At 43.2% G+C, this 13,674-nt stretch overlaps 1 protein-coding gene across 1 annotated transcript; it reads right to left on the reverse strand.

Moving 5' to 3' along the window:
• Positions 1-2,080: 2,080 nt before the first annotated feature.
• Positions 2,081-5,618, reverse strand: LOC126697070 (cytochrome P450 704C1-like). Its single transcript, XM_050393899.1, has 6 exons — positions 5,225-5,618; positions 4,017-4,232; positions 3,643-3,933; positions 3,240-3,560; positions 2,700-2,903; positions 2,081-2,460 (listed from the first exon to the last, which is right to left on the reverse strand). The coding sequence occupies exons 1-6, from the start codon at positions 5,522-5,524 to the stop codon at positions 2,272-2,274; spliced, it is 1,521 nt and encodes a 506-aa protein (XP_050249856.1). The 5' UTR covers positions 5,525-5,618; the 3' UTR covers positions 2,081-2,271.
• Between the last annotated feature and the right edge of the window lie 8,056 nt (positions 5,619-13,674).

Raw genomic sequence — 13,674 nt, forward strand, 5'->3', positions numbered from 1 at the left:
AAAAGGTTATTGTGGGTTCCTCAATGCCAAAACAAACCTCCAGCATCTTTCCTTTTTAACTTGTAAACTAGGTAAAAAGGGGACTTATTTCTCATAGTGATTCAGAGCAAAATTAAAATTTTAATATCAATTAATATTGCTATTTTTAAAACAAATTTTGACAATACAACACCTTCAAAAATTGCACCTTCAAGCCATCATTTCATTTAAAACCATGAGTTGAAGAATTAATATTGCTGTTTTTAAAACAAATTTTGACAATACAACACCTTCAAAAATTGCATCTTCAAGCCGTCATTTCATTTAAAACCATGAGTTGGAGATGAATTTCATGCTTAGTTAGCAAGGGAAAATATTCTCTTCCACTCATTTTGATGCGCTAATATACACAATATTTCACAATTGATGTGCTGATATACATATTTTAAGAGGCAAAAAGGAAATATCCATGTTAAAAACATGAGAGTGGATATGAAAGAATCATTATCCAATTTGTAATTGCCATGATGTATACAAATTGAAATCACATGTTAAAGATGAGTTTTTACTGTGATGTGAAATTGGAACATGTAATTTTAGTGATATATAAAACTACATCTTCAAGATGTTATTTCACTAGGAGAGAAATCTCATCTTCAACGTCATTTCACTATAGATATAAGGTGAGTATTAGAGTTTGGTTTAGTTTTTGGGCTTTTTGAAAAAATGGCAATTTATAATTGCTACTCAGAGCAAAAGTGCACTTATTCACATTTACAAGACTAAAAAAAGCATGATTTCAAAATATCACCAAATGCTCTATACTCACGTTTTCAAACTGCCAACGTGATTTTGGTCCAAAAAACTCTAACCAAACGGGCACATAAATTAGAACCCTCCCTCCTTCCAAAATCAAAATGTGAAGTAGAAGCACATAATAGCCTCCCGGATCTTAGATCTTGCCTAGCCTTATCACTGTATAAAAATAATAATAAAATATAAAAAACTTTGGGTGGCCTGGTAGAATTTCTTTTAAAAAGGAAAATCAATTGCATAGTGAAATCATAGGTTGAACAATTGATTTCACTGTGGGGGTGAAATTGTGGGTACACCCAATTTCACTAAATGGAGTAAAAATCATACCTGCAATTTTATGCTACTAATGTGCCCTATACCTGCCATTTTGCAGTTGTTTTCGAGATACCATTTTGAAACTGCATTTCAATAAAATCTTAAATTGAGAATACAATTTCAAAAACTGTGATATTTTAAAAATTATTTCAGAACAACAATATTTTTATAATTTGATATCAAAATTAAAATTTTACTCAAAATCACTCCTTTTCTCATCATTATTGAACCTCTTTCCCTCATTTTATGTCCATCGTGAAGGTTGACAATGGCCAATTTATGGCAATTTAAAATCATTGCAAATCAATTTAAAATTGTCTTCCAAGACTCCATTTGTTTGGGCACATAATATTTTTGGAAAAAAAAATTTCTTCACATTTTTTAGTGTAATTGGAAATTTCTAATTAATAGAAAACATGTTCATAAACAACAGAAAAACACACCAAAATGATAATTAACAGCTCACATTTTATAGAAACATAATTAATTTTCTAAACCAAGTCTATGCCCACTCCCAACTTCCATCACCCTCCCCACTCCTGTGTTGCCACCTTCATCCCCTTCCCCCTTCTCCAAGTCATCACCACCACCACCACCACCTTCCTCTTCATCAGTGGCACTACCACCTTCCTCCCTTTAGTCCCCTACGTTGCTACTACTACATCCCTTCCCCTGCTCCTTGATGCTACCACCATCACTTCTCTCCATCCCTCCTCTCATTCCCACTTGCCGCCATCCTCGCCACCACCATCATCTCCCATGCCCCCCAACCACCCCCCCCCCCCCCACCAAAACTACTTTGTGCCAACAACACCATTGCCTACCCCACCTTCACTCACCAATCGATTATAGTTGTGAACTAGAGAGGGGAACAATAACAACAATACAAATCCACTCTAGAATTGTTACCGATATTATGATGATAGTGCGCCTTGATAATTTGAACGGTTCTTTATTTATAATGGCAAGCTTAGACTCATTGATCTTATTTTATATAATCACATAAAAAGTCTTACATCAATCTTTGTATATTACAATACACTTTTTCTCTTTTAGGGACTCTAGCAATAGAAAATTGCCATTAAACAATGAATATTTTAAATACAAAGAATTTATATATATGTCAGATGGTATTTATTTCCACGCTCATAAGATACCATGCTACTTTCCACGCCTGTGGAAGGCTCGAATTTCGAGACCTCCATCTATGTGAAGATTAATCATTGTCCTGTAATTGACAGTTCTGTTTTTGTTAGCCATTTTGAACTCGAAACAGCCTAACAAGACAGCCGAGAAGATCTTCATCTGCCTATAGGCAAACTCCTTTCCTAGACAAATTCGTGGCCCTGCCTGTAAACCAGTAGAAATTTAATTTTGGTTTCTCCAACAAGAAGACAACAGACTTTAACTTTCTACACTAGAGGTGACTTTGCATCAAAGGAAAATTGTAAATTTGTACGGCTACACGTTTACGTTACTTCAAAGACAATTCAATGTTAGCCACAAAAATTAAACATGTCTATGATGAAGATGAGCCTAAAGCATGAAAAAGTAGAAATGCAATATGTCCCAACACAATTTTCACTAACCTGGAAGGCTGTGAACTTAAAAGGGCTCTCAGGCTGGAATATTCCTTCTTCATTGAGCCATCTCTCTGGTCTGAATTTCTCAGTGTCATCACCCCATATGAATTTCATCCTACCCATTGCATAAGGTTGGTAAGCCACCATATCTCCTTTGTTCACACTGTATCCATCTGGTAGAGTATCATCAGAAAAGCATATCTTTGCATCCTGTAAGCAAAGAAATCTAAGGTTTAGAATTACATTTGGGGGAATCATGTCAAATAAGTGGGAACCTACTAGGAAGCTGCTCTCAGACATTTGGGAAACTAATGGTGGCAATGTACATGTCCTTATTAGTTAACAACCAATGAATATGCAGTGTTACTTTGCAGTAAAAGGAAGAATAGTGTGATTCTAGATATTGAAAAATTTCGGTGAACCATTACTTTGGAACCACGCACATGGCACATGTTGGTTTTAAAGAGGAAATAATGAAGAAAAGGCATGCAGTATTTCATGTGCAGTTATGAAATGCTGACAGTAGATATAGTCAGATTTCCTTACCACAGGAACTGCAGGATAGAGTCTGAGAGTTTCAGTGATCGCTGCATGGAGATATTGCATCTTTTCTAGAGCTTCTTCACTAATACTGGCTGCAAACTCAGCATAGTTTGTGATCTCTTTCATGTTAGTAGCTTCCTTCACTTCTTTTGCAATTTTCAACTGCACAGCAGGATGCTTGCAGACCATGTAAATAAACCAAGCAATTGTGGTTGCTGTTGTGTCTTTTCCAGCTATGATGAAGTTAAGAATTATATCTCTTAAGTATGTTGGATCAGTGTCTGTCACTTGCAGAAACCTTGATAGAATGTCTTCTCTCTTCATCTGCATTGTGCATGATAACAAATTTATCTCATGGATGTACAAACTAATACGAAACAGGAACTTTTAGCTAAAGTCTACTCACAGAAGATTCGTCCTCTGAATTCTTCATTTGCTCAATCTTGCTGTGGATTAGCTTAAAAACGAAATTGTTAACAAGTTTGGTGCTCCTTTTTAAGGTTGCTTCTGATCCGATATTTAGAAACTTCTTGATCCTCCAAAAGATATCAACATAACGAAAAAGGGTCATTGCACTTGAATCATTGAAGGCATTGCTGAAATTCTTGCCTTCTTCATCTGATCCACACATGCTGTCTAATTCAATTCCAAATGCAACTTGGAACAATGAATCCATAGTTGATTTCATCAATAGATCCTACACAAATAATTAGAGTTAGACAATGCGCAATAACATAAGGAATTAGCCTCTTCGTGAACACTGAATTGTCCAAAACTTACTTGAATATCCAATATCTGGTTGGTAGTTGCTGCTTCAGACACTATATTAGCAAATTTTGCTGCATTTTTTCTGAAAATCTTACTACTAAAGTCCCTCAACACCTTTGTGGAGAACTCATGGCTTGATATCTTCCTCTGTTGGCGCCACTTGTCACCATCAACTGTGAAAATCCCATCACCTAGAAGGTCCTTCAGATTCATGTAGTTATACAATCCCTGCAGAAAGTGTTGAGATACAGAACTTTAGCCTTCAATCCCAAATACGTATTCTATCTCTCAAGCATTGCCAAAATTTGAACTTCAATCCTCATAAAAATAGTAACATACCATATGCAGTGCTTGAGGAAAATAAGTCACATAAATCATGTTGAAAGTTTGCAAATCACTGTTGTTCTTTCAGCACAAAAGTGCAAAATGGATTTCTCTAACCTTCTTTGGAAATATCAAATATTCGTAACTTTTTAGTTTCATTAACCTCGTGTCATGGAATTTTTACAAAGGGATAGCTTATTGATTTTACATTCACAATGAAAGACTAATCTCATGTCTCAACAAAATTACATTTCTAACGCTTTTGTTATTTAGTACTATATATAAAGTGGTCCTTGATATCGTATCTTACCAAATGCAGACAATTGGTTACAAGTTTTTAAATGACTTGCAATTAATCTATATTGCCATGGTAAATTTATAATCGACCTAGCAAGAATTTAGATGATTATAATAGAGTAATTCTATGACCACATCATTTACCACACACTTTTCTGCAACTATGTTATGTGGCAGACCGGCTATTTATCACTTTCACATGCACATGGACCGCCACCTTTTTTCTACCGCTCATCCACATCAGAGCTGTGGCAAAGATATGGTATAAATGGGTGTGTTCCTAAATTTTTTCTCATAGCAATACTTGTAGAAGCACATGGTATATGCCTACTAAAAAACTATCTGTCAGTTTTAATTACTTAAAATGCAAGCACATGGTATGTCTACCAAAAAACTTGAATTGACTTTAGACTAAGATAATTTTCCCCAATAAATTGATTACGTTATTCCAGTTGAAACCTTAGTTGTGGTGTAAATTAATTGCCACCCATTGGTTTTGCTTTATAGAATTCATAAATTCCAAAGGAAAAGGAAAAAAAATTCATATTATAAGTAACATTTTATAATTGTAAACCCAGTAAGAGACGATGAGGACCAACCTTGCCATAGTTGTCAAAGTTTGTTTTGAGTATATACTCAACATTTGCAGGATCCGAGGTGTATATCTCGTTTCGCAGTGGGCTGAGCAGCCTGTAGGTCTTGTACTTGGTAGCAAGAGCAGTCATATAGTGGTGCAACCTATTGAAGTGGAGTAGCTGGTGAAATATGGTACCTGCAATAGGATGGTACTTCTTCTTTCTCGTACTTTTGTTCAGCTTCCTGGCTAGGATATGGAGAACTAGAAGAGATACGAGAAGAGCCAAAGCAGTTAAACATATGGGCTTTGAAAGAAAATCCATGGAGGTAAGGTAGGTGATAGTCAAAGGGTATGCCTGTGATAAAGAGGTCTGCTTTGTAGAGATACACTCATACACCTGACCATATGTACATGGACTATTAAGCCAAAAAAAAAAAAAGGGACATAAAAAAATGATGTATAAAACAAAGACAATGGAGTGATGGACTTTTTGAGCTTCACGGATAATGGTTGTGGTGGACCATGTGTTGTGACGTGTATCTTTCCAGCAATAAGTAAGTTTTCGGATTCTCAATGATCAAAGTGCCTTTTTCGGTAAATCCAAACTTTCCTTAAGAAACACAAATAAAAGTCTCTTGATTCCTGAATCCATAGGCAAAATAGCCAAATACCATCTTTCACTGAAATATTTAGCGATTTATTACTGATCGTAAAATATTTAATAATATATCACTGTTTTAAAACTCAAATTTATGAAGCTCAAGTTTTACATGGATCTCGAATTTATGAAAATCAAGTTATAAATGTGACATGGTGGCATAACTGATCTAGCATTTTATAAATTAAAAGTCTACATAGAACTCGAGTTCCTTGTAACATGAAACTTGAGCTCTTGAAACTCGAGTTTCTTTAAAATTTGAACAAGTGAGAAATAAGCTCAGATTCATATGCCTTTGTACTTAAGGCGACTCAATAGGTGATGCAATTGATGCAATCGCCTAAGTCTCCCAAATAAAAGAAGACCCTCACTTGTAAAAAAAAAAAAATATATATATATATATATAATATTTATCTATATATTTTAATTTTTAAAAAAATTAAGTACTTTATTGATCAATAAAATGCATTAAAAATGCCACATTGTATCCTAAAATGTAGAAGATTAAAAAGGAAAATGTAAGAACCAAGTGCAAGACTTCTGGACCTTAGGTCACTTGGGTTCACAATTTATTTGTAGTGGGCTTAAGTATTTCCTACAATGGGTCGTTCTCGGCAGAGAGACTCAAAGTAACACTCAGTTGATACCCTCTCCTTGACTGTTTTCTCTCAATTTTTCTGAACCCCTTCTTCTTCCAACTTTCTTCTATTTATAGCTTAGGTTAGTGGGGAGATTATGATTACAGCCACCGTTAGTGCTACTGGAGGTCCAATATTATCTGATTAAAGTGGGTGTTTAGGTGAAAGGGCGGTGCAGCATTTACGACCTTGGAACTTGGCTCCATCTTGACCGACTATGTTCGGCAACTCAGTTCCCTGGGAATATCACAATTTCCCGGGCACAGCTCGCATATTTGACCGGGAACGTTTGTCCGATCACCTCTTGGAATTCAATACCCTACGCTTGTTCGCACATGAAGGAAGCTCCAAGAAGGGCGCAGGACAACCGGACTTTTCTGCTGGACCTTTGCCCAAGGCTGGTATGGGCCTCGGCCCGGGGCCTGCGTGGGATTGGGCCCAGGGCCTGTATGGGACAGGGCCCAGGGCCTGTGTGGGCCTGGGATCTCGGTGCCGTACAATAGCCCCCCCTTGATTCATACTCGGTCGCCGAGAAGAATCAAGGAGCTGTTTGGGCCTCTTGACCTCGGGAACCTTCTTGTCTGGGACTTATGACTGTTACTTTTTACTAATATTCTCAAAAGACGCGCCGTCTCGCGGCGCCAGACGCAGTCGTCATTATTGCTTGACGGTTCGTGGACCGAAGCGGCGCGCGAATCGGTTACGTTTGGCAGTCGCTGGGTCGCTCGTAAATTGTGCCCATTTATTGCTTGAATAAACGTTTCTTCTCCCCCCACTTCTTTTTGGCTTTATAAATAGTCCCTCTCTGAACACCATTCCATTTTTCCTTCGCCTCTGATCTTTAGTGCTTACTCTCTGCCGACCACATTTATGTGCGCTTGCTTGCTCAGCGTTCTTTTCCTCCTTAGAACCCAAAGTAAGTCTTTCTTCCCCTTCCTGTTCCTTCAGCTTTGTTTCTTTGAGTTCACTCTTGTAGTTTTAGGCTTTATAGATGGGTTACTCTTACCTTCTAGAATCCCCGGCTGCTTTGGCCACCTTTAGGAGTAAATTTAGTATTCCCAATGACGTGGACGTGGCTTACTGCCATGAGAGTGATATGGAACTCCACCGAGGGCAGGGTACAACCTTCTTTCCTTTGATGTCCATTTTAGAAGGTGGGGTTAGGTTCCCCGTAGATCCCCTCTTGATAAGCACACTCACTTACTATGGGCTGTGCCCCGACCAGCTTCCCCCCAATTTTTACCGGGTAGTTAGTTGTGTCAGTAAGTTGAACCATACCTTTAATTTACAGTTAGACCACCATGATATTAACCAAATGTACAGCCTCTGTGGGAGCAAATCCACCAATTATTACTTAAAGACAAGGGATGCTCAGGTACGGCTGATATTGTGCCTACCCGACTCGAACAGGAACTCTGCCGGGGAGTTCGTCAGGGTGCGCGGCAATTGGTTTGCCGGGGAGATCCCTTGCCCCCTTACACGGCGTGAAGTGGGTTCGTACCATCCCCTTCATATAATTGTTTTCCACCGCCTCTTCCTTTCTTCTTATTGGAGTAAAAAAAAAAATTTTTATTGTTAAAGGCTAATGCGTCACCTGTTCTTTTGCAGACGGCAAAGTGTTTGTTCAGGACCTCAGAGCCGTCCACACCAGGGATTTAAACTTCGTCCTCCGTTCCGAGATCTACGTGCATTGGGACGGGCAACTCCGGGCCTCACACCTGAACCTCGGAGTGGAGCCGGTTTATTCTACTTGGCAGCCTTTCAAGCAGGCGCTGATAGTTGACAGCCCCCTGCTATCGTACATAGACGTCCGGTACGTGAATTTTTTTCCGCCGAAGCTTACAACCGGGGAAGCGAGGGAATTTCGTCGGCGGTTCACTGCCGCGGACGAACTAGTTCCCCTGCGAGACGATTCCGCGGAACGGGTATCTCAGCGCCTTAGAGAGAGAGCTCACGAAGCCATACGGCAAGGGGACCAAGCCCAAGAGCAGGCCCATCCCGAGGATCCACCCGCCGAGCCTCAACAGCAAGTGATAGAAGCGGCTAACTTGCTAGCTGAAGCGATCCAACCCGGTGCAAGAATGGTGGCAAGGAGAGTCATGACCCTTGACCGGTTCGTGCCTGGTGCCCGGCCGCCCAACCAGCCCCCGCCTACTCAGGGTCGGGGTCCAGTGTCTCAGCCTCCTCCCCCTCCGCAGTCCGGACGGGCCCGTAAGAAGCAGAAAGTAACCGAGCAACCTTCCACGGGCCCGGGGGATGCCGCAGTCCAGACTCCTCCCCGACCAACAGGTGGAATCGTTATCCGCGAGCCGCCAACCGAAGCTGGCACGGGGGGCGCGTCCTCCTCCCAAGTGGCTCCAGCGTGGGAGCCAAAGTTCCTTCTGGACGGCAAGCCATTGCCCTCAACCGCCTCTGTTCGGATGTGGGATAAGGGCGAGGGCGGCCGTATTGCCCAAACTTTGGCTGAAGCTCTCCAACTTCCCGAGGACGTGCACGCTTTTGATGATGGGTCCGAGGAGTCTGTGGGGCGCCGGTTAGAGTGGCACGCCATTGCGGTAATTCTTTTGTCTATTTACTCCATATAGATTTCCTTTTGTTTCTTTGCTAACCTCTGTGCTTGCTAGGCTGCTCAACTGGCTCACATTGTGGCTGCCCGAGCACGGGAGCTTGATGAGGAAAACGAGCGTGAGAAGGGGGCGCGGGAGTCAGCAGTAAAAACGGCTAAGGAAAAGCTGAAGATTGCTGAGGCTACTGAGAAGAAGGCTGCTGATGCGGAGAAGTTCCGGGCATTGGCTGAAAAAAGGAATGCAGAGCTCCTGACCAAGCAAAATGAGATGGAACTCAAACTAGCCGAAGCCCTCAGCCTTAACACTTCCAATGCCGAGGAGATAGCCGATCTCAGGGTAGGCTTGGCGGCCGCGGAACAAAAGTGGTATGACGTAGGTTTTGCCGACGCCGAGAATTCCGCAGAGCCGGTGGTGGCTCGAGCTCGGCATATGGGTTTCGAGGCCGGGTGGTTTGCCGCTCTTCAGGCAATGGGAGTTCCTGAAGATTCGCCGCTAAGAGACCCCGGCCAGATTCCATTTCCGAACCCTGTACCTACCGTCCAGGACTCCCCGGCTGCTTTTGACGAGGAGGAGACGGCCAGTATGAGGGAGTTGGTTGAGCAAATCGATTCTCACGCCGAGCCCGAGGAAATGGAGGCCACGAGCATACCTACCGTGCAGGAGCTTCTTGGTGAGGGCCAGCCTTTTCCCCTGACCGTCCAGCAGGAAGTGCCACCGCCGACCCAACCTCCCAGTTGATTTTACTTTTACTTATTAGCTTATTTTTATTTTATTTTTATTTGCCTATGTCACCGGGATGTGGTGATTGAACAATTGTTTTTACTTATTGGTTTTATTTGCCCACGTCATCGAGATGTGGTGATCGAACAATTGCTTTAACTTATCAGTTTTATTTGCCCATGTCACCGGGATGTGGTGATCGAACAATTGCTTTAACTTATCGGTTTTATTTGCCCATGTCACCGGGATGTGGTGATCGAACAATTGCTTTAACTTATCGGTTTTATTTGCCCATGTCACCGGGATGTGGTGATTGAACAATTGCTTTTACTTGTTTAATTAGTAGTCCGTTTTCTTTTTCCGTTTCAATTGGTTGAATGAATTTATATCTGTTTGTGTTTTGCTTGAATTATACCAGTGCTATGGCCGCTTAATAGAATGGTACCCCCGAAAACCTGTTGTGCGGTGCTGTGGGTAATTTGAGAGCGCTATTGGACTTAGTATTTGTAAAAGGGTTGGGTTTTTATCAGGTTTTGGTTTAACCGAGAATCGTGTTTTCGTCCTTTGAGTATTTGTTTGCAAAGTTTTCCACTTGTCCGGATATTTGATTTTAATCGAGAATCAAGTTTCTGTCCTTATAGATTTACTTGTAAGGTTCTCACCTGCTCGGCGATATTGATCGAGCCGAGGGTCAGGTTTCTGTCCTTAGGATTTATTTCTAAGGTTTTCACCTGCTCGGCGATATGAGCCGAGGGTCAGGTTTCTGCCCTTAAGATTTATTTGTAAGGTTTTCACCTGCTCGGCGATATTGATCGAGCCGAGGGTCAGGTTTCTGTCCTTAAGATTTATTTGTAAGGTTTTCACTTGCTCGGCGATATTGATCGAGTCGAGGGCCAGGTTTCTGTCCTTAAGATTTATTTGTAAGGTTTTCACCTGCTCGGCGATATTGATCGAGCTGAGGGTCAGGTTTCTGTCCTTAAGATTTATTTGTAAGGTTTTCACCTGTTCGGCGATATTGATCGAGCCGAGGGTCAGGTTTCTGTCCTTAGGATTTATTGGCGATTCTCTTGGTGTGCGGTTACAGGGTAAAAAACAGCATAGACAAAAAAGTTCATCATGCTCTTAATCTTAATAGAATACAAGTTTTGGCTTACATCAACGATTACGCATAGAATTTCTTCAAGTTGTTGGCGTTCCATGGTCGGGGGAGCGGTCTCTCGTCCAGGTCTTCCAAGTAGTAGGCCCCTGCACCTGCGATGGCTGTGACTCTGTATGGTCCCTCTCAACTCTGAGCAAGCTTCCCTGCAGCCATGTCCCGCATGTTCCCCACTACCCTTCTTAACACTAACTCCCCGGCACTGAATTCCCTGGCCTTTACATTTCGGTTGTACCTTTGGGCCAGCTTCTGCTGATACTCGGCAAGACGTACGGTCACGGCCTCCCTGCATTCTTCTAGCCAATCCAAATGCTCCATCATCAGGTCGGCGTTCTGTACGGGGTCAAACCCGGCGACCCGTGCACTGCATAAGCTCACCTCGGTTGGTATCACTGCTTCTGCTCCGTATGCCAGAGAAAACGGGGTTTCCCCCGTGGATCTCCTGGGGGTCGTGCGGTAGGCCCATAAAACACTGGGTAGTTCTTCTGCCCATCTTCCTTTCGCTCCGTCCAACCTTCTCTTGAGCCCGTTCAAAATAGTCTTGTTTACTGCTTCAGCTTGGCCGTTGCTCTGGGGGTATGCCGGGGTTGAATACTTGTTCTTGATGCCGAGCTCGCTGCAAAAGGTCCAAAAAGCGTTGCTGTCGAACTGTAGCCCATTGTCTGTCACTAGCGAATTCGGCACCCCAAACCTTGTAACTATGTTTTTCCACACAAATTTTTTCACGTCAGTATCCCGGATATTGGCCAAGGCTTCAGCTTCAGCCCACTTTGTGAAGTAATCTACAGCCACCAGTAAAAATCGGCGGTTCCCCGTTGCTTGGGGGAATGGCTCGAGGATGTCAAGCCCCCATTGTGCAAATGGCCACGGGTTGCTGACAGGATTTAGACGTCCTGCTGGCTGATGGATCATTGGGGCGTGCTTTTGACATTGTTCGCAGCTCCGAACGTATTCGGCGGCGTCCTTCTGCATCTGTGGCCACCAAAACCCCTGCGTCATTGCTCTGTGTGCTAAAGATCGTCCCCCAGCATGCCCGCCGCACACTCCTTCATGCAGCTCGGTTAGAAGCTCCTTGACTCTTTCAGGATGCAGGCACAAGAGGTAAGGGCCCGCGAAGGACCTTCTGTACAACTTTCGGTCCGAAGACAACCAGTACCTGGGAGCCATTCTTCGAATCTTGTTAGCCTCGGCCTTATCCTCTGGAACTTTATCTTCGGAAAGAAAGTCTATGATCGGGTTCATCCAGCATGGTCCGGCTACCGCCACCTGCGCAACCTCCACTCCGGCCTGGTCGAGAGCAGTCTTCACACAGATGCTTGGTTCCCTTATAAGTTCTATCGTGATAAGCCTCGGCGTGTCCTCGGTAGCCGATGAGGCTAACGTGGCAAGAGAGTCAGCATGCTTGTTTTGTGATCGAGCTACCTGGGATATCTTTACAGTTCCAAACTGACCGATAATTTGCTTTGCCGTACTTAGATAAGCTTTCATTCGGGGGTCCCGAGCCTCGAAGTCCCCAGTGATCTGATAAACAACCAGCCGAGAATCCGAGTAGATCTCCACGTCCTTTGCACCTAGATGCAATACTGCCCTCAACCCGGCAAGTAGGGCTTCATATTCGGCTTCGTTGTTCGAGGCTTTGAACCCCAATCTGAAGGAGTGTTCCAGTCGCATACCTTCAGGGGTGATTATGACAATACCAGCCCCGGCCCCCATAGCATTTGATGCGCCGTCCACAAATAACTTCCACGGGCGAATCTCCGCACCACAGATTACCTTGCCTTCGTTCTTGGGTGTAAATTCCGCGATGAAATCAGCGAGAACCTGTCCCTTCACCGAGCTTCTAGGTCGGTATCTTATGTCAAACGATCCCAACCGAGTCCCCCATTTAGCAATCCGTCCTGTGAAGTCGGATCTTTTCAACAGTGATTGCAATGGATACTCAGTGAGGACGAACACTGTGTGTGCCTGGAAGTAGTGTGGTAACTTCCTCGTGGCGTGCACCAGGGCCAAAACCAACTTTTCAAGAGGCAGGTACCTTGTCTCGGCATCGACTAAGGTTTTGCTCACGTAATACACCGGCATTTGCACTCCCCGGTCCCTTAGTAACACAGCACTTACGGCATGATCGGTGACTGCAAGGTACATAAATAGATCCTCCTCGGGCTCCGGGGCTGTCAACCTTGGCGCCTTTGCCAAATATTCCTTTAGTTCTCGAAAAGCTTCATCGTAGCTCTCGTCCCATTGAAACCCCTTCCATTTCTTCAGAAGTTGATAGAATGGCCGGCAGTCATCGGCAAACTTGGAGATGAATCGGTTCAGGGCGGCCAACATCCCAGTGAGCACTTGCACCTCCTTAGGATTGCTCGGTGGTTTGAGGCGATTGACGGCCTCTATTTGGTCGGGGTTAGCCTCTATTCCCCGAGTGGAGATCAGATAACCCAAGAACTTGCCAGCCCCCACTCCGAAAGTGCACTTTTCGGCATTCAGGCGCAGCTTGTGTCGTCGTAGTATCTCGAATACTCCCCGAAGGTCTTCAGTATGCAGCGACTCTTTTCTGCTTTTTACCACCATGTCGTCGATATAAACTTTAACCGTGCATCCAATTTTTTCTCGAAACATCCTTGTCATCATACGCTGGTAGGTGGCCCCAGCATTCTTCAATCCAAACGGCATGACCTCGTAGTGATAGTTTGCGTTCGGGGATATAAATGCTGTCTTTTCTCGATCCTCGGG

This window comes from Quercus robur, chromosome 8, assembly GCF_932294415.1.
Source record: "Quercus robur chromosome 8, dhQueRobu3.1, whole genome shotgun sequence".
Lineage (NCBI taxonomy): Eukaryota > Viridiplantae > Streptophyta > Magnoliopsida > Fagales > Fagaceae > Quercus > Quercus robur.

Bases quoted from the DNA above. Each gene is read 5' to 3' on its own strand.
- LOC126697070 (XM_050393899.1), bottom strand. From the start codon at position 5,524: ATGGATTTTCTTTCAAAGCCCATATGTTTAACTGCTTTGGCTCTTCTC. The intron at 2,904-3,239 runs GTAAGGAAATCT...CTTTGCTTACAG, and splicing joins TCTATCCTGCAGTTCCTGTG to GATGCAAAGATATGCTTTTC. The intron at 2,461-2,699 runs GTTAGTGAAAAT...ACTGGTTTACAG, and splicing joins TTAAGTTCACAGCCTTCCAG to GCAGGGCCACGAATTTGTCT.